This window comes from Ursus arctos, unplaced genomic scaffold (assembly GCF_023065955.2).
Source record: "Ursus arctos isolate Adak ecotype North America unplaced genomic scaffold, UrsArc2.0 scaffold_26, whole genome shotgun sequence".
NCBI classification, from domain to species: Eukaryota; Metazoa; Chordata; class Mammalia; order Carnivora; family Ursidae; genus Ursus; species Ursus arctos.
Window position 1 is genome coordinate 24,468,082 of NW_026622941.1, and position 20,546 is coordinate 24,488,627.

The window sequence follows — 20,546 nt, forward strand, 5'->3', positions numbered from 1 at the left end:
TAAAAAAAAAAAAAAAAAAAAGCAAACATGGCACGGAGCTATGATGGAGACAGCGAGCACCGAAGCTCTCTCCCCTGGAACCACACTAAGCATGTCAGCATCAAGCCCCTTAGCTTTGAACTGTGTCTGTGAGCACCTGTGCTTTATTTCCATTCAGTCTGTGCGTTCGTTTGCAAGATGTGTCCCAAGGTATCAGAAAAGCCTAAGAGAGGTTATATCTTAGGTCTAGGAATGCAGAAAAATTTTCCATATAAGTTAATGGTAATCACTTATTTGCTTTATACCATTTTGACCTATAGAAGGTTTCATAGGAACACTCCACTTTGGGATAGCAGGGGAAACCTGTATTAGGATAGCTAGTGTGAAAAACCCTGGTACCCTGGTGTGAGTTCTCAGTTTTGATTTACTTCTGAGAGATCTTTTGGAAATACTTCGAACACAAACAGTAGGCAACCAGTTGATGGTAGAAATTCAGTTATCAGACAACCATATATTAGGTACCCTCTGTGACTTACTGCCATTCTGAGTGTCTTCACATTTTTTTTGTTATATTCATTCACATTTAAACTGTCCTACATTAGCAATTTTAATCAGCCCCAAGTAAACTCTCCATCTACAATGTCATTTCTCACTGTCAGTAAAAGAATTATTGAGATATTTGAATGGTGGCCTATCCCAACTATGTCTGTGCCCTAACTACCAGAACCAGTGAATATGTTACAAGGCAAAAGGACTTTGCAGGTGTGATGAGGAATCTTGAGATAGGAGAACAGACGGGATTATCTAGGTGGGTCCAATATAAGTGTAATTTCAAGAGGGAGGCAGAAGGGTCAGAGAGGAGATGTGACAGTGGAGCGTGTGTGTGTGTGTGTGTGTGTGTGTGTGTGCGAATGGGGGGGGGTGGAAGATGCTATGCTGCTGGCTTTGAAGATGGAGAATGGAGTCACAAGCCAAGGAATGAAGGAGGTCTCTAGAAATTAGAAAAGGCAAGGAAAGTCTCCCTTAGAGTCTCCAGATAGAACACAGCCTGGCCAATACCTTGATTTTAAGCTTTTGACCTCCAAAACAATAAGATCGATTTCTGGTAAACGGAAAACTCATATAATCATGAAAACACAGACACCTATCATCCTACTACGGATGATCAGGGTTTTTTCTGAGAGTACACCATGAGTCGTAGAATATCTTTGACCGCTTTCTGAATCTGTTACCCAGTGCCGTTTCACTCAGACTGGTGAATCATTTCACTCCCACCCCCACCCCCCCGCCACTGACATGAATAATTGCTCTAAATCAAGTCCTAGTCTGGCATTTACTGTGTGACCTCAGGCAAATCCCATACATCTCTGGGTCTCAATGACATCCTTTACAAATGCTTGGACTAAATACTCAGAAATAGCCTGTGGCATCGTAAAAGAGAGGCACAAAGTATTTTGGTAATTCTATTGAGAAGGTAATCACCACTCACTGGAACAAGTGATAAGTACTACCCATTAGAGCTCCCCTGCAAAGATAACACGAGGGGTTACTGAGGTTTGTCTGGATTTTAGCAATACATGATTCCAAATGTAGCAAGGTTTGGTGCAGGATAAGCCTGAGGTACATTTCAGGCACACAACCACACAGACTTCTGGAGGCTAATGGATGAGGAAGGGTGGGGACAAAAAGCACTGGGGACTGTAATGAAGGGTCTGGAACACCAAGGCAGTGCAGAGCCCCTGACAGTTTCTGAAAGACTCTTAGGATCTCTGCAGGCTAGGTTCCACAAGTCCACTAGCACGTGAATTGTATCCCACAGTGGCCCCTGGCAAGCTGTGTCATTCCTCTCCTTATCCCCAGTGCCCAGGCACAATACCAGCATTTAGTATCATTCATAGTATATGTGATAAGTGACTGAGTGAACAACCCCAACTAGCCTTTCTCATCTTAAGTGTTCCCTATGGGCTATGTCCTGGTGGTGCCATTCACATCATATCAAATGAGAATGGTGCCTCTTGGACTTTGAAAACAGCAGCTCTGCCTCCTTTCAAGCTCTGTCTCGGAGAGGTGGACTACTGGAGCTTTCTAGGCAAGAGATACTGAAAGTCTGAACTAGCAAAGGCAGCGGGAATGGAAAGGAGAAACAGGTGCCAGCATGATTTATTCTAGGGTGGTTTGGGAGATACACTAATACTTTTAACGAGTCAAAGTAAAATCTTACTGTATTTCTTCCTTATTTTCTTTAGAGCGGTTCCATAATAATCTGTTACATAAAATTGGAATTCTTATGTATCTCCTGTTAAGCACAAGTTACTATTATTATAAACCTCACTCTTCTGTAAAAATTTATATTGACCCCATTTTTCTATTTTGGGATCTAGTACTTCAGTCAAAATCAAACCATCTATAGCAGTATTTTAAGGAACCAGAGAAAGACAACAAAAAGGTCTGAAATTGACCATTTTTTACAAGCATACCAAATACTCAGACTTATAAGCATTTTTCTTGAGTCCTATGTTACAGAAACTTTTGCCAAAATTGCACTGACCACCTTTATTTCTGTAATTTGCTTCCCAAACATAGTTTAAATGATGAAGAGAACTAATGCAAAGCAAGTCATTTTGATCATAAAGCAAGCATCTGATTCAAATGGAGTTTTGAAGTTATGCCCCTTCTATTAATATCCAAGATCCCATTGCATTTCTTTTCTACAAGATTAAATAAAAAAAAAACCCTACCACTATAATCTTTTTGGAATTAGATAGCATATACATAAATTAATAAATAAAATTCTTCCAATTTTAAACATATCAGATGATTAGCATTTGCAGAATCAGACCATAAAGTTATTAAGGAACATGGTACAAATTTTGTTTGATACCTAACATGTAAGTAAAGATAGCTAGCTAAAAAAATAAAAAGCAAAACAAAACAAAACCCACCTCACTAGATTTATATTTTATATTTAAGTGTATCACCTTGGGTATTAGACATGCTGCTAGCTATCTCTTAATGAGGACCTGAGCTGTCATTTTTAATAACAGAATGACAATTATTACCTATAAGTTATATTCCCTGAAAATCATTTGTGCAATACTTATATTAATATAGGTAAGAATAGAAACTTACTATTCCACTTAAAAAATAGTATTATTTTATAATACAAGGCATAATATTATAGAAAACGAAAGGGACATATATTTACAATAAAAGATCAACACATGCCCAAACGCACAGACCATTTAAATATGCAGCAGAATTTTATACAGAATTTTAATAATGAATCTCAGTTGTTCATTGTAAAAAAAAAAAGTCATTTGGTCTATACGAGAAAAATACACATATTCAAGATAAAATATATTAAAACAAATGAGCCAAATACTTGGGCCATTCTAATCTTAGTTTTTTCTCAATTCAAGCCAGAGCTGACAGATGAATAACCATACAAACAAATTATCTAATTCATCTAAGTACACATGCCATTAGTATGTAATACAAGCAATCACCTCATAGCCCATGTAATTCATTGGTACGGCATACTAGAAATTCTACTTTATTTTCAAATACTAAAAATTTAAAAACTATACCTCTTCCACAAAGCTGTCTTTCTTCTCTAGCATTTCTCGTAAAGTCTGAAGAATTTTAATGCACAGCTTTTCTTCTTTCTCCATTAGTTTCTTTGTATGATTAATCAACCTTAAAGCAGAATATTAAATCTTAAATACAACAGTACTTTCTCTTCGGGTGTATAGTAACATCATATACGAGAGGGAAAAAAGTCACACTATTATTTGAGAATATGAAGTAAACACGATACCTATTTTCAAAACTTTAAAATTACGCTTCAGCTCACAGACTTTGTATTATAAAACATCCTTTGCTTTACAGGCAGTATATTTCAGTACTTTCAAATTTGTTCAAGTAGCATACTTTTAGTGGGACACAATACTCTAAAAGACAATGAGACACTGATTATCTTTAATCCCATCCTATGAACTCAAACAATTTTACTAGTAGAGAAATATGAATATTTGCAGCATATTATATTTTATTGTATTATGTTATACTGTATTATTTCCCATAGTCTGTATTACTTAATTATATAGGTGCAGCAGCAGTATACAACACTGCAACCTCAGCATAATGGGCTACTTTCCAGTTTCTGTTAATAATAATGTGCTATTTTTCACTACAAGGGCTTGGTAGAAACAGGCAGTTTTGTGATTAGAAGCAAAAAACCATAACAACAAAGTAACATCAAGACAGTCTATTCACGTACTATTTTTACTATAATTTGGGCAAAAATTCTAATTTTATAGTGGTAACCTTTGCACTGCTGTTCCGTCAGGAGAAAAGTTTGAAGATCATAGCTATATATCATCCTCAAGAACTCAAAATCAAGTAAAATGTTCATAATCACAATGAATAGCTTATCATATAAAACTCAGAAAAAGCTGGTTCTCACAATGACCCTGTGAGACGCGTCTTCCTAGAAAACAGAATGATGTTGAACATATTGGAATGGTCCCATTTCGGTGACATAACAGGAGTACTATGGGACATAACCCGAGGAAAAGGGAGCTTTCACTAGATAATGACTAGTCAGCGCTTCTCAGGTGTCAAGGTGAAGTACTAGGACTTCTCACGGCTCCTCTCAATTCATCCTCACAACAAGCCAATGCTACGGGTTCTGTTATCAGGCTCATGAGAAAACAGAGGGCCAGAGAGATAAAGCAGCTTGCCTGTAGTGACACAATCATTAAGTGGTAGGATCTGGAAATAGACCTATGTCCATCAGGCCACAAAGCCAAGACTGTGAAGCACCATTCTGTCGTGACATGACCCATTTACTAATCTCTTGAGTCTCAGAGTTACTCTGAAGAAAGTCCCCAGTCAGCCACCTCTTACATATGATAAGTGTTACAATACAGGTAATGGCAAGTGCCATAAACTACACAAAGATACTACTACATTCTTGGGGAAGTTTCCTAGCGCTGATAAGAGGTTCCTATGAAGAGATAACTTTTAATGACGAAGATTTCACCTGGCAGGAAAAGGTGGAGAGAGAAGGTGTCCTTCCAAAGGGAATGATATGAACAAAGGGCAGAGGCAGAAAGCTGACCTTCCTGTCCAGGAAATGATAAGTACTCCAACTGCCAGCTGACACATGAAGACATGAAAGAAGAGAGGATAAGAGATGCTATCTGAAAAGAAGGAACTGGGAATATTACACTAAAGAGTCTGGAATTTATAGAAAATAGGTCCTGTTTTAAAGGACCTGAATGACCCTGCCTATATGGGAAAGATGACGTGGAAGAATAAGAACAAGGCAAGGGATGAACAGGCATGTGATGGGGTAATTGTACACGAAGTAATATAAAAAAAAAAAATAGCCAGGACTCGTCAATGACAAATTGGAAGTGGAAGAAGAGGAGGAAGGGCAGATCACAGACACCTGAAATTTATGGACAGGGTGAGTGAATGGACAAGTGAGATTTTTAAACGATTCCCATGCCATGCTGAAGGAGTAGCACACAGTGAAAGAACAGTGATTTCCTTTCAGACATGTGAACTCTGGGCAAGGTGTCCTATATTCACGTGGTCAGGTTCAGCAGGCAGAATAACTGTTCTCGAGTTCTCCTTGCAAGGAGAACACCTGCCTTCCTGACACTTCTGCTATTTCATCCTTTCTTTCGTGTGATAGTCCTTGAATGCATAAACATAATTTTGGTGGTCGTCGTAAATTTCCTTTGATTTTTTTTTCTCTCAGGCTATTTTAATTTTCTTTAACTTTTCTTTAGATAAATACTTCATTCACCAACCATTTGACAACATCAAGCATAAGGGTGAATACCATTTGCTAGGGATTTATACAAGGTATTCCTCTGTTACATAATGTCTGCTTGAGTAAAATCTGTGGCCTTCTAAAATTGTTTTCTATGATCTAAAGAAAAAGGTAAGTTTCACAAAACAACTCACCATATAAATACATATGTGTAGTGTATTAAGAACACAAAAGTTACTTTTACTATATGAGATGCACTCTGATATTTTATATTTTTCTTAATTCATTTTTTAAATTAATGTCTTCCTCTCCTCCCTATATTAATTTTTAAACCCATAAAAGGAAGCACATCTCATAGTCTGATAAACTCTGAGATTTTCCTTCATAAGGGAGGAGAAGTGCTAATTTGAATAGATTGTAACCAGACACCTTAAAGGTTAACACCTACATTGACTTATTCTTTCTTTATTCTCTTCTCTCTGAATTTATGGGACAAAGTAGACATGGGAATTTGGGATCTTTCCTGGGATCTACCCCTCACATTCTGCACCAGACCGATCTGAGTCAACAAGTTCCAAGAATTAAATTCATTTGAGGAAGTCGGAGGCCCCACAAAGGCCTTGGACCTAAGCTCTCTTCTCCAGCTAAGCTTTACCAGAGAGCTCTGTGCAGTAATACAAGGCCCCTTGCATAGCTATTAATAAAGTTGGATTCTAACTTTATTAGATATCCCTGCACATAAAACCCTTGGTTCTTCACAGAGTTAGGGAAGGAGTAGGATAAGCACTAGAGCAGAAAACAGACATTCCTGAGCCGCTGGCCATACTACAATCCTAATAGCACAAAAATCTCTTCTCTAACCACTAAAGTATGTGACATCTTTTTTTCCATCTGAGTGTAGTATCTATAATATGTTCCCACTATTCTATTGCTCCGTGTCTCTCCTTTTAGGTACCTGGTGTTGCAACAGATTTGCTTTCAGCACATGTTCAGCAGAGGCCAATATTTTCTTGGCATTTTGAGTTCTTTATGTCATCTTTTCAGAGACCTACATCTTTAAATTCTCGACCAGCGCCATCCAACATAACTTTTTCTGCAATAATTGAGACATTCTCTATCGGTGCTATCAAATTTGTTGGCTGCTAGCCACATATGGCCATTAAGCACTTAAAATGTGGCAAATGTGACAGGAACTGAATATTTTCTTTGTATTTTTATTCATTTAAATTTTAATTTAAAAAGGTATGTGTAGCTAGGAACTACTGTATTGACAGCCTAATTCTTGGCACTGAGTCAGCAAACTTTTTTCCTAAATAGCCAAAGAATAAACATTTTAGGCCTCGTGGGCCACACAACCTCTGTGGCAACGAGGTAACAATGCTATAATAGCCATAGACAACATGTGAATGAAAGTGTGTAGCTGTGTTTCAATAAAACTTTATTTGCAAAAATGATCAGAACGACCAATTTACCCTGAAGGCCACAATTTGCCAGCCCCTGTCCTAGACTATCAAGTCTCTGGGATATATCTATAATGTCATATTAATTTCCTGGAGTTACAATCCTCGTTTACTACCCACTTTTTAATTCACATACTATGCATTTATATACATTCATAAAAGGTAAAGGGTATTTCTCAAAGGCCCTATTTTCATACTGAAATACTAATGAATACCTCTACTTAATTTTCTTTTTTTCTAATGGCTTCCATGGTTATCAGTTTTGCAGATACGCTGGACCCCTTCACTTAAAAATTCTTATTAGAAGACTGGCAAGTGTCCAGACGAACACATTCTTCCTAGTCCCCATAAGACATAGGGGGTCTAGTGCCAAGAATCCATGATTCTGGCCGTAATACAAAAACCCCGCCTATTCTTCAAAATGATTCCTGCAGTCAGTTCTTCTCATCCCATATCTTATTTTCTCTCCACAAATCCCAGTTTTAACTGGTAAAAGGAAGGAACACACTTCTTGTGTCCCCCAGTCCTTCCAATTTTACCTCCATGCATCACAGTCAATAGAGGGGGTTTCAGCAATATCTTCAACTATGCAGGAATTAGCTGTGATAGATATGTTTCGAGGGGGTTGGCAACCTCCTCCGACTCTCCATCCAAGAAGACGAAGTACCTCTGACTGCCATCTTGAATGAATCACTCAATGAGTGGCCTCAACATTAAGACCTGTCTCTTTTTTCTGGAGCTGGTTACACTTTCTCTCACAACTTGCAGATCTTCCTTGAGAATTACTCATTTACCATTAAAATGGAAATATTTTAGGATAAACACATCAGCTGTACTACATCCGACAACAGCACAAAAATGCTGAGAGAAATAAGTAGATGAGAGGCTGCAGATGAGGATGGTCAAGGAGGCATGGCAGAGAGCTATGTGGAGACGTCACAGCTCTTCATCTAAAGCACGCCTCAGCCTTCCCACCACCGAAACAAGGCTGAGCCCTCAATCTCTCAGTGTTTGTGCAGACAGATATGAGAGGAAAGCACAAGGAGGACGATAACACACATAGCAAGACCTCAATAAATGCTAGTTCCCCTTCCTTCCTCTCTGTTAATGAAAATAAGTGACTTTAAACAGGAATCTTTTTGAAGGTGACACCACATAGTGTGTGTGGAATTAGAGAGGAATAGAGAGGAATTAGAACCAAAATATTATTTCATGTGATATTTCGTGCCCAATAATGACATTTTATTTTCAGTAAACTTTAGCAAAATATAACTTGACTTTCACCAAAATAAAATTTCAATTGAATCAAATTACTAATTTTGGAAGTATTTAACATGGATTTAGATCTTTCCCATATTCTGTGGGTTGCCATTATGCACCAGCAGAGCAAAAAGCAGAAATGTGTTAGAGGCCATCTTGGTTTGGTAACACTAGCAGAATCTCAGATTGTACCCACTTACTTGGACATGAAAGCACCACATCTTATTCTTGCATCACTCCCCTCAGGGAACAGTAGTTCTGGACTGTACAGCACATCAACCAACACTGAGAATTCAGCCTGCATCATCGGGCTGAACTGTTGCTCCAATGAGGCCACTACATCCTAAGGAATAAAGCACAAGAGAACCCACATGAAGACCTAAGTCAGATTTTATCACTTGGAGATATGACAGGTCTAAGAATAGTAAGGAGAAACAAGACATGGGAATTTCAGAGATGTACCCTACCTTCCCAAGGCATCAAATGTCTGTGCTCTAAGTATAGTCTGGTTGCTGTATGAATACTACTTGGGTCACCTTTTTCATTTATAAGCTAAGAGAAGAGAAGGGTGGGTAGGTATATGGTTTCTAAGGATATATATACACAAGGTGAAAAGTCAGTGAAGCCCCTGTTACAAGCCCTGCAGTATCTAGGATTTTAACGGAGACATGATAGGTATTCAGCAAATTAGAATAAACTGGAATGTGCTTGAGGAACAGCTTAAAAAAAGGTTCCATATGTATTTCTGGTCATCTGGAACTAAAAGTGTCTTCCAATGGGGAAATTCCTTGACATATTCTTTGAAGCAGTATTAGCACTTCACAAGGGTTCGATGACATTTAATACTATTTCAAATTACATCTTTTTGATAGACATTATTGGTCACCTACCCGCCTTTCTCCATCCTTCTCCTTGCTAATAGGATCCCCATGTTGTTTCTCAACTAGGCAGCAACATCCTCAGGGAGATGAGCCCCCTCAGCTTAGGGTCATGGTTGATTAGTTTAAGCCAGTCATGGTCATTTCAGTTCCCCTGCCAGTGGTTACTCTAGACATGATTATGTGACACTGTCCTAGCTAATAGGACATCAGGTGATTCAGCTGAGCAGGCAGTGGTTAGGGGAGGCAGGGGTAGACTCTTTTGAAACTACCTGTGGCTCTCAAGACAGCTTGAGAATGCGAACCCAAAATGTGTGGCAGCCCCCGTATGACTTTTGGAGAACAGCCTTAGGCTGAAAGCCAAGAGACCAACAGTGTTAGGGCCCTACTCTATTGAGCTACTAAATTAACCAGTGCGAGAAGAGCCCCAACTCCAGATTCCTTGTTATGTGAAACAAATAGTTTTTACTGTTTAAGACACTTTTCATTAAAATTGGGTTAATTATAGCTGAAAGCATTCTCACTGACATGTTTCTAAAATGGTCTGTGGGCAATGACAATTTACTGAACATTCTTTAACGACTAAAGCATCCCCTTTTTGTTTTTAAAATAACTATGTTAAAAGACAAAAAAATCTTCTCACATAAAGCAATATTTTATTCGCCCATACCTACGACATATTTTGTTCAGCAGAAAACTGATTGCCAATTGCTTGTTGTTACTTTCAGCTACAGCAACACAGATGGGGTACGCCTCTCTTGATTTCTTATGGCTAAATTTCAGGAGTTAACTCTTGCTTAACTTCCTTCCCTTTTTAGCAAAAGTGATCATTTCTACTTCGACTATTCTAATAAGCTTTCTGAGAAACTTCTGATGACAGTTAAAAGAAACTACCAGGAAGGCAATAACACAAACTGGAAACTAGATATTCTATAATGTGGGAAGAGAATACGCTTATCAAATCTATGACCCTATTTAATAAAATGTGCCTATTTTTCAGATTACCTCTCTTCATTTCATTTACTAAACACATATGTTCAGGCTCCTATGATGTGAATTCTGTCTTCAGCTTTTATTTTGATCACAGGCCAATTATATAATCTCTCTAACTTGTTATTTCCCCATGTGAAAAGTCAAGATAATGATACTCAATTACATGGGTTTGCTGTGAGGATTAAAGGTAAGTACACAGAACAGCCTCTAATACATAAAGGCCACTTATTCCTCAATAAATGTTTGTAATCATTACTCTTGAGCACTCGTTAGTTCCAATCATCACCCTATTAACAAATCCAGTGGTTACTTTGCTGTCCTCATCTTACCCCACCACTGCTAAGCATTTTACACACTTGTCTCTACTCTGTCAAACCCCTTCTGCTCTTGGCTTCTGTGACATCACACTTTCTCTATTTTCTACCTATGTCATGACCATTCCTCTGCCAACTCCCAGTAGCTCCTGGTCCTTTCTTGTGAGAAATCTCATCCAAGTCTATGGTTTTAATATCATATATATGCTGGAATGTTCCACATTCATATTTCCTGCATGGACATCTTTCCAAACCACTCTGGACTCATATATCCAACTGCCTGTTTGAATACCCACATGGGTATCGAAATAGGCATCTCAAACTTAAAATCTCACACACAGAATTCCTAATTACAATTCTCCCATTCTTCCCTACCTTAGCAAACGATTCAATCATATCATATCCTCCACTCTTCTTTCCAACACCCCACAACTCATCCACCCATCTACCAAGTTCTGTTGGCCCTACAACCAAATATATCCAAAATTCATCTCCTCTTCACTACAATCACTACTCTGTAAGCTAAGCTGCCATTATCTTTTGCCTGAATTAATGTAAAAGAGTCACTGCTTCTATGTCTGGGCCCTATAACCCACTCATCACTCAAAATCCAGTGACCTTTTAAAAAGCAAACCAAGTCATGCTTTTCCTCTACTGGAAATCTCCAATGAGTTGCCATCTCACTTAGAATAAAATCCAAATGCCTTGCCATGCAAGTCTCTACATGATTTGGCTCCTAATTTCATAATCCTCTCCTCGTTTGCTCACTATACTCCTAGCCCAATGGGCTTCTCTTGGCTCCTCAAACCCACCAACTTCATTCCTGCCTAAGGACCTTTGCATTTACTATTCCTTCCCAGTAAAAAGCTTTGTCCTCAAATCTTTGAATAGATGATTCCTCTTCCTTATTCAGGTCTCAACTCAAATGTCACCTCAACAGAGAAGAGTTCCCTACTATAAGATCATTCTCCCAGTATGTTTTCACCATGTCGTTACCATGCTTTATTTTATTCATAGCAGTTTTAATTACCTAACATTATATTATTTATCTAACAGGTGAGGATGCATGTTCCATGAGAGCACAGGGCTCATGGCTCTATCTCTAGCACACATTAACTAGTATTGAGTTTTTACTAAATACATATTTATTTAATGAGTGTACCGACGCATGCCCTCTCTATGCTGCCTAACACTTCTATCCATCTCTCCTTTGAAATGTTCTACTCTTTCTGCTCTCATAAACCTGACTCCTCTTCTTTCTGGCGCTGCCTTTTTTCTCTCTTATTAAGCCATTCTGCCACTCCTGGCCTCTTACAAGATGTTCTTTGTTGTTCCTATCACTATATTCTCCCTTTGAGCAACACCATCCACTGTCCTTGCTCCAGCTAATATCTCCAAATATAGACTTAATTCCAATACACTTAATAGTCTGTTAATGTGATTCAGTATATTAGCAATGACCATGGCCAACCTCCTTCCACTGTATGCTCTCCCTCCCTCCTACAATAAAAAGTCTTAATAATAGCACCTAGTCTCCAATCATCAGTGCCTCTTAAATGCCTCTCGTTCCATCTCTCCCTCTCTCCACCCAAGGCAGGTCTGTTGACCCTGTCTTCATTATTGGATATAAGCCCTGTTTCTTCAATTCATTCATACTGCCACCTGCCTGAGATATTTAGTGATTCTTTTCTTTTTCTTTTCTTTTTTCTTTCTTCTTCTTCTTCTTTTTTTTTTTTCCTTTTGAGAGAAAAGGTGGGGAGGGGCAGAGGGAGAGAGGGAGAGAGAGTCTTAAGCAGGCACCACACCCAGCACAGGGCTCAATCTCACAACCCTGAGATCATGACCTGAGTGGAAATCAGGGGTCAGACAGTTAACTGACTGAGCCACCGAGGCACCCCAGATATTTAGTGATTCTTAATTAGTCTGACCTCTTCTAGTCTCTTCCTGATAACTCTTTCTTGCAAAGCAATAACTGTTTAATAACTTATAATGATATTTTCACCCAAATTTTCAACGACTTATAGCCTTCAAGTTTTTCATACTAAGTCTAACTTGTCTTTTTAATCACATATAACGCTCAGCTGTTAAAACTCTGAAACTCCACCAATTATTCTACATGTGACCTCTCGCAATATTTATTCCGGTTCATGTCTTGACTATGCTCCAAGCCAAACAATTTCCTCAAACCATACCCTAATTCACTCCATGAAATCGTCTACAATTATGTGGGTGGGAAGATTTCTGTTATGAGTTGAATTGTGTCTTCCTAACAAAACTCATATGTTGAAGTACTTCAGAATTTGACTATAACTGTAGATAGGGCCTTTAAAGAGGTAATTAAGGTAAAATGAATTCATATGGGCAGCTCTCATCCAATATGACTGGTGTCCTTATAAGAAGAGGCAATAAGGATACAGACACATATGTGCAGAGGAAGGACCATATGAGGACACAGTGACCTGCAAGGCAGCCACCTGCAAGACAAGGAGAGGGATCTTGGGCTTCTATGTGATAAAATAAATTTCTGTTGGTTAAACCGCCCAGTCTGTGGTATTTTGTGATGGCTGCCCGAGCAGACGAATACAATGTCTCTCTTTACTTGATGTCCCAGAATTTAGGCCAAACACAGGATTGGGATACTATGCAAATCATGGTGCTTACACCATTTTCACGAGTATAAGAGACTACTAAGAGATAAACTGAAGCAAGGTTATGAAAATTTATTACATGAGAATTTATGGTAACTTATTTTTCCAAGTTTTATTATTGAGTATTATTTTGATATAAAGACCCATTACTATACTATCAAACACATTAAATAATATATACTCCCTAAAAATAACAACTTTTACCTGGCAGCCGTGCTTTTAAAAAGAGTAATATTGGTAGGGAATTGTAAGTAAAACCTAGTCCCCAACTAGAACTTGGTATTTTTAACCATATTCTATTTGTGTTACTACATATATTAAAAATTATGATTTAGAAAATGGTAAGCCACTGCATGCTCTTATTGTACCTGTAACTTTTCAATAATATTTCTATAATCCCAAGCAGGCCCTCCAAGAGCTTCCTTAAAGCGTGGTCCAGAGCGAGCGGATAGTCTCCAACCCATGGCAGCTCTCTGCACCATATTGGAGTGGCTCTTCAGGAAAAGAGTATTAACTTGGCTGTCCAAATCCACTGGAATGGCGATCCCACGATTCTTTGCTGAAAAAGAAAGAATTAAAATATTTTTCTCTTACTCTGACTACAGCTTCTTACACATTACTGAAATAATTTTACAAACAGATGTAATGAACAGTATGGTGACTATACTTAATACTGTATCGTCTATTTGAAATTTGCTAAAAGAACCAATATTCAAAGTTCTCACCACAAGAAAAAAATTGTAACTATGCGAGGTGATGGATGTAAACTAAATTTATTGTGGTAATCATTCTGCTATATATGCATATATCAAGTCATTATGCTGTACACCTTAAATTAATACAAAGTTATATGTCAAATATATCTCAATAAAACAAGAAAAAAATCAATTCTTTAAACTCTGCCATTAAATTGTTTTCTATAACTACAAAAGCTTTTAACCTGAAAGCATTTCAATTCTTAAGACCAATTATTAATGTGAGCTCATTAAACATTCAAGACCTTATTTGATTTCTTGATGATTAATGTTTGAAATGCACTTCAAACAGCATCAATATAGAAAAACAGTGTAAAACAACCATGCAAATTTGTGCTTTCCCAGCTGCCAAGGAAAATAAGAAAGCAGACAGAAAACACATGATAAAATCCTGCCAGTCTGCTCATTAGTATAATTGATGTGTATGTGTGTATGCATACACATGTCGCACACAAAATTTCAGGTAGTAAAATAGCTGAAAGAAGAAATAAAAAGAAAAGTATAAAAAATCTGTATTTGAAGGGGGCACATTGTAGATGTCCTTCTTCCCCAAATTCACTGAAATGTGTATTTTATTGGACTTATATCATAGTATTGAAAAAATGAGAAAGCTGGCCATAAGGAGAACAGAAATGTTGAGGCATTTCTGCAAGCAGAATGAAGACAGGATTAGTCCATCAGAGAAGGAAGAGGACAGACACTGCTCTACAAGAGGTAAGAGTTAAAACAGGTCTTCCTCAGAACAGAGTCAACCAACACCAAGAGTGGTAATGGGGGAGAGGGGAATTATCTGGGCAACTCATTCAAGAACAGCATGTGCATAGCTGGGAAGTCAAGGTCCTCCCCCCTCTGACTAGCATAAACAGAGCAGTTAGCAAGAGCAGTTTGTATCCAGAGGATAAAGTTAGGGAACTACAGAAAGGTCCTCTCATGAAAGTGAAACACCTCCTGGAAAGAATGCCAAATGAAGGTGTCAGGACTTGACAGAGAAGGAGAATAGAGCTTGAAGTAACTCCAGAGATCTTCATCAAATAAGAAGTAGAATAGGGGAGAGAGAAGAGGCAGCACCAGCAAAAAGAAAAAATATACAAGACTCTAACCCCTGAGCAAAGCTCTCCTATTTTAACACTTGTTAGTATTCTCAGCTGGTCTTCTGCTTCACACACACACACACACACACACACACAACCAAAGGAAAACCTGTATATCATTTATTCAGCTCCTCACCCAGAACTCTGGGTCAGACCTGTCATTTATACAAGAAAGCTAGTAGAGAAACAGACCCTCAAAACTGCAGTGGATCCAATGCAGTCATTACAGACCTTTATAACCATGAACACACCACCAAGAATCATAAGGGAAACTAAGAGCATTAAGAATAACTGGCCCCAGTAAAAACAGAAATGATTCAGGGAAGAATAAAAAATATTTAAATAATTCTGATTATTGTCCTCAGAAAAATCTGGGTATATACTACTCCCCCAAAATTAGCAAATCAGAAAAAGAAAGAAATGTTGGAAATTAAAATATAATTGCACAAACAAACATTTCAAAATGGCTGAAAAAGACAAGGATAAGAATAAAGACCAAGTTGATAATCTGGGAAAGTCAAAGAATCTTCTAGAACATAAAGCATAAAAGATCAAAAAGGAGAACAAAACAGAGAGAATATGAAATAGAAAGAGCTATCCAGGAAGTCAAATATCTAAAATACATAAGTTTCAGAAAGAAATATCAGAGACAATGGAAAGGAAGAAGTTAAATAAGAAAATAATAAATGACAATTTATTTGATCTGAAGATGTATGTCTTCAAACTGAAAGGACCCACTGTGTGTAAAACAGGATTAAATAAGCATATTGACCATATTCTGGTAAAAACTGACAATGCTGGGGCGCCTGGGTAGCGCAGTTGTTAAGCGTCTGCCTTCGGCTCAGGGCATGATCCCGCCTTTCCGGGATCGAGTCCCACATCAGGCTCCTCCGCTGGGAGCCTGCTTCTTCCTCTCCCACTCCCCTGCTGTGTTACCTCTCTCGCTGGCTGTCTCTCTGTCACATAAATAAATAAAATCTTAAAAAAAAAAAAAAAAACTGACAATGCTATCATGGGTTGAGTCCTGCCACCCAAAAACATTCTTCGAGTCTAAATCACAGATACCTATGAATGTGACCTTATTTGGAAATAGGGTCTTAGCAAATGTACTCAAGTTAAGATGAGGTCATGCTAAATTAGGATGGGCCCTTATTCAATACAACTGGTGTCCTTATAAGAAAGGGGTGAGGGAAACAGACACACACATAGAGGGAAGAACTCCACGTGAAGATCCAGGCAGAGATAAGATTTACACAGCTTCAAGTCAGGGAATGCCAAGGACTGCCAGCAAACACTGGAAGTGAAGAGAAAGGCTTGTGGTCTCAGAGAGTGTGGCGCCACTGACACCTTGATTTCAGCCTCCAAAATTGTGAAATAGTAAATTTCTATTATTGTAAGCCATTTTGTTCAGGAAATTTGTTATGGTTGCCCTAAAAAACTAATAGAAATGCCAACAGCCAAGAGAAAAAAGAGGATTCCTACAGAAAAGAGACTGGCACCAAACTTCTCACCATCAATATTGTATGCTAGAATTCACAGAATAATATCTGTAAGAGCTAATGGACAACAAATTTTGAAACTAGGAGTTTATACCCACCTAAACTGAAATCAAAAGTGATACCCAAATAAAAACATTTTAGAACATGTAAGTCTCGGAATTTTTTCTCTAAACCCGCTCCAAAAACCACTCAAAGAAAAAGGGAAAGGAATTCAAGAAAATGTCAACGTGAATACAAGAAATCATGGCAACCGAGTATGAACCTGAAGAAGAGAATAAAGCAAGACACAAGTGAAGGAAGATCCATTAGATGTGAATGTTAGGGAATTTTCTTCCAGCTGGGAAAGTCTCAATATCATCACACTACATCTTTGTCTCTAATGGTTATAGGGCGAAAAATATTTACTTAGCATGATATTGTAAGCTCTGATCACTGATTTTTAAATTTTATCATCCCATAAAAGATTTCATTATATTTCTAAATAGAATACAAAATTCAAAAATCATAACAACATAAAACCAATAATCTACTAAGCAACAATTAAAACACAGAGTGGGAGAGAAGAGGTCCAAATGAAGGCGATATGTTATGTTCCTTATTTTTCAGCGTGGAAATATAGATAATATTAACAGCTGTTAGGTCAAAAGGCAGAGACATAAGGATATTATTTAAAGTTATCATGATAGATCCCTGGAACACTCTTTTTTTTTTTTAAAGATTTTATTTATTTATTTGACAGAGGGAGAGAGAGAGAGAGAGCACAAGCAGGGGGAGCGGCAGAGGGAGAGGGAGAAGCAGGCTCCCTGCTGAGCAAGAAGCCGGATGCGGGGCTTGATCCCAGGACCCCAAGATCATGACCTGAGCCGAAGGCAGACACTTAATCGACTGAGCCACCCAGGTGACCCTGGAAGACTTTTTTTAATGAATGAAATTAGGAAAGAAAGGAGAAAGAGAGAGAATCCCGCTTGCTACGTATAATGAAAGGAAAGCAGCGACAGTAGGCAGTACTAGTTCTGCTGGCGAAAATTCTCTGAAGTTGGAAGATACTTTAAAACTTCTTTGAAAACAGATAATTTTAGCTACCAACACAAAAAGTTAGCAATTTAAACAAGAGCTCTAGCTGAAATTTAAGGAAATAATAAAGCTTTAAGGTAACCCTAAACAATCAAATGCACCACTGCCCAGATTTCCCTAATGAATGTTCTCCTATATTCATTGTAACTGTCCCTTTTCCAGAGCATACACTGTCTCTGTTTATGTCCATCACACACAGCAGAGCAACTGCACTCCTCTTCCATCTGAAGGACAGACGGACTCGGCACTGCCAAGCTGTACATACTTTTATAAATACTCAATCCTGCACCACGATCAAATCCTGGCAAGACTTTGATTCCTTTCTGGCTGCTTCACACATAAGCTGGGCTCGCTCTGAACATTCGAAAGTCAAACAGAAGACAATGCTCTTTTATGTTATTTTCTAAGCAACAAAGAAACAAAAACGTATAAACTTCGATATTCCTCAAAATATATTATAACGAAGTTTAACATTTAAAAAAATCGAGGAGGAGCTTGGGATTTATCTCCCCTTTAGGGATCAGGTACATTAGATAAAACTAACCATCAACTAAGCGTGGTTGTTATGAATAGAACTCACACAAAGAAGGCCTCAATGAATATTTTTCTAATGACACCAGCGGAGATGCAGTCCAATGGCAGGACCTCTTAGTCTCGGCAGTGCAGGCTTCTAATTAGCGATCTCAGGAGAATCACACCCACCCCCAATGTCACTGCCACTCTTCCACTATGGCCAATGGCACAGAAAGACCAGGCTCAGGAGAACTCACTATCCCAAACTTACTTTCCTAGTCTCCTGTCCTAGCACAAATTGCACATTATAAATTAACTGAGTAAAATAAAAGCCTTTCTTCCGCCTAAGGTAAACACTAGCCAAGGGCTAAATCACAACTTCTAAGTAATAAAAGAAAATTATGCAATTGGGGAAAAGAGAATTTAAGTTAAAATAAGTCAGCTGTGGAAATAATGATAAAAATTTTTCAAGCAATTATAAAAAATATTAATCCCTTTAAAGGTATGGCTTGAAATAGATTCTCTGCACTGTCAAAATATTATAAATATTAATTCAAAAGCAAAGCTGACAATGCTAATTAGCTTTCCATATATTGTTTAAAAATTAAAGCAGAAAGAATTGTGACTAGGAAAAGAAAAGAATTAATTCATGATCTCACTTACAAAAACAATAACTAGAACATTTATCAAATGCAACCAAAAATATAATCCAAATTTAGCTTACTTCTGTTAAATTAGGAAAATTCTGTTATAAATACAGTTAAATGTGAACTAGGATGTTTCGGGGATTACTGGTTATTCCCTGCCCCCTCCCTCTCATTAAGAAAGAGCTAATGACTTTACTACAGCAGTCATTCGTCCGGCCTGTAGCATTAACTTCAACTGTGTGCTTTAATGGAAAGAGTCACGTTAAAGTTTACAATGTTTAAAAAACTAATGATGTCCTGTATGGTGACTAACATAGCATAATAAAAAATTTTTAAAAATGTTTTAAAAAGAAATGTTCCTATTTCTCTTCTAAATTAGAATGCAATTGGGATACTACCTTGTTAAGGATGTTTTGTCAGACAGTAAGTATACGGAGTTCTTTAAAAAACTAATAGTAGAGAGGATGGGCTGTTATTAATGCATTTATTTTTTGTAGAGCTCTGCCTAGAAATAGCTAGTTCTCTAAAATGAGCTATCTTTATTCACCGGTATCTTGATGATTCGGCTAAGCTACTAATTAGGCTTATAAATTCTGAAAAATCTCTGGATATGACTCGTCCTTGCAGTGATTTTAAGATGTAATTGAAATCTATTTCTAATTATTATTCATTAAATATTGCAGATCAGGTGAAATTTTTTAATTAGACAAAATCACTGATGGTATCTGCCAGAACAAAATCTTTAAGAACACACATATTGCAGTGATAGGTGCCATGGGAAAAATGCTTAGATAGATAAACTGACAAGTAGGGGGAAAGGCAACAGAAAGTATCAGCAGTAATTAGAACCCCTGCTTGGTATGGTCCCACAAGAACCAGGGCAGCAGGTGCACAAGGAAGGGGTAACGGGGTGGGCAATGTGGTGTCTTTTCTGTGCTGTGTCACAAGATCCAAGACAAGTCTCTACCAAAGCACGAGTGGTTAAATGCAAAGAATATTAAAGATATGAAATGCATCTTTCCTGCTTGGTGCTCCAAGTACACTCAATTAATCCCCAAATTGAATAAAGACTATAATTTTATGGGTTATGCAATAACTACTATTGGCACACCTGACTAGTCATCTGGAAAAAATAAAGTTGATTCCATATCTTCTACCTTATAACTAAATCTATTCCAGATAGCTCGCAATCGTAAACAGCCACACCAAAAACTTTACAAACAGGCTGAAAAACTAAAACCATGAAAATTCTCATTGGGAATTTTAAAAACATCTCAGACTGATCAAGACCATTCTGAAGATGAAAGAAAACCTGTAAGCCTAATAGAAAATAAATTTCTGAGTGCCAAAAAATAAAATACAATAAAAATTCAAATGACAAATAAAAAAAATTTTTTAATTGTTACTTATAGGCAAAGAGCATATTTCCTTAATAAATAAAGGGTTATAATGATTGAGAAACTGTCAAGAAAAAAAAATCCTTTAGAAAAATTAAGCAAAGTACAAGAAGTGACAATCCACAGAAAAGGAAATGCCAATGACTCAATCATATGGACAGATTTTTTTCTTCACTCATTAGAAGAGAAACACATATATAATAATATTTTTATTTATAATGATATTTTCTATAACAATATTTGTAAGGATATT

General features: G+C 37.5%; 1 protein-coding gene across 2 annotated transcripts in view; it reads right to left on the reverse strand.

Annotated features, from left to right (window-relative positions):
- ITPR2 (inositol 1,4,5-trisphosphate receptor type 2) overlaps positions 1-20,546 on the reverse strand; it is a 472,588-nt gene that overhangs the window by 210,095 nt on the left and 241,947 nt on the right. For both annotated transcript variants that reach the window (XM_026502230.4, XM_044385596.3), the window contains 3 exons: positions 13,686-13,876; positions 8,685-8,827; positions 3,567-3,675 (listed from right to left, as the gene is read on the reverse strand). In XM_026502230.4, coding sequence (XP_026358015.2) covers positions 3,567-3,675; positions 8,685-8,827; positions 13,686-13,876 — 443 coding nt within the window. The remainder of the gene's footprint in view (positions 1-3,566; positions 3,676-8,684; positions 8,828-13,685; positions 13,877-20,546) is intronic.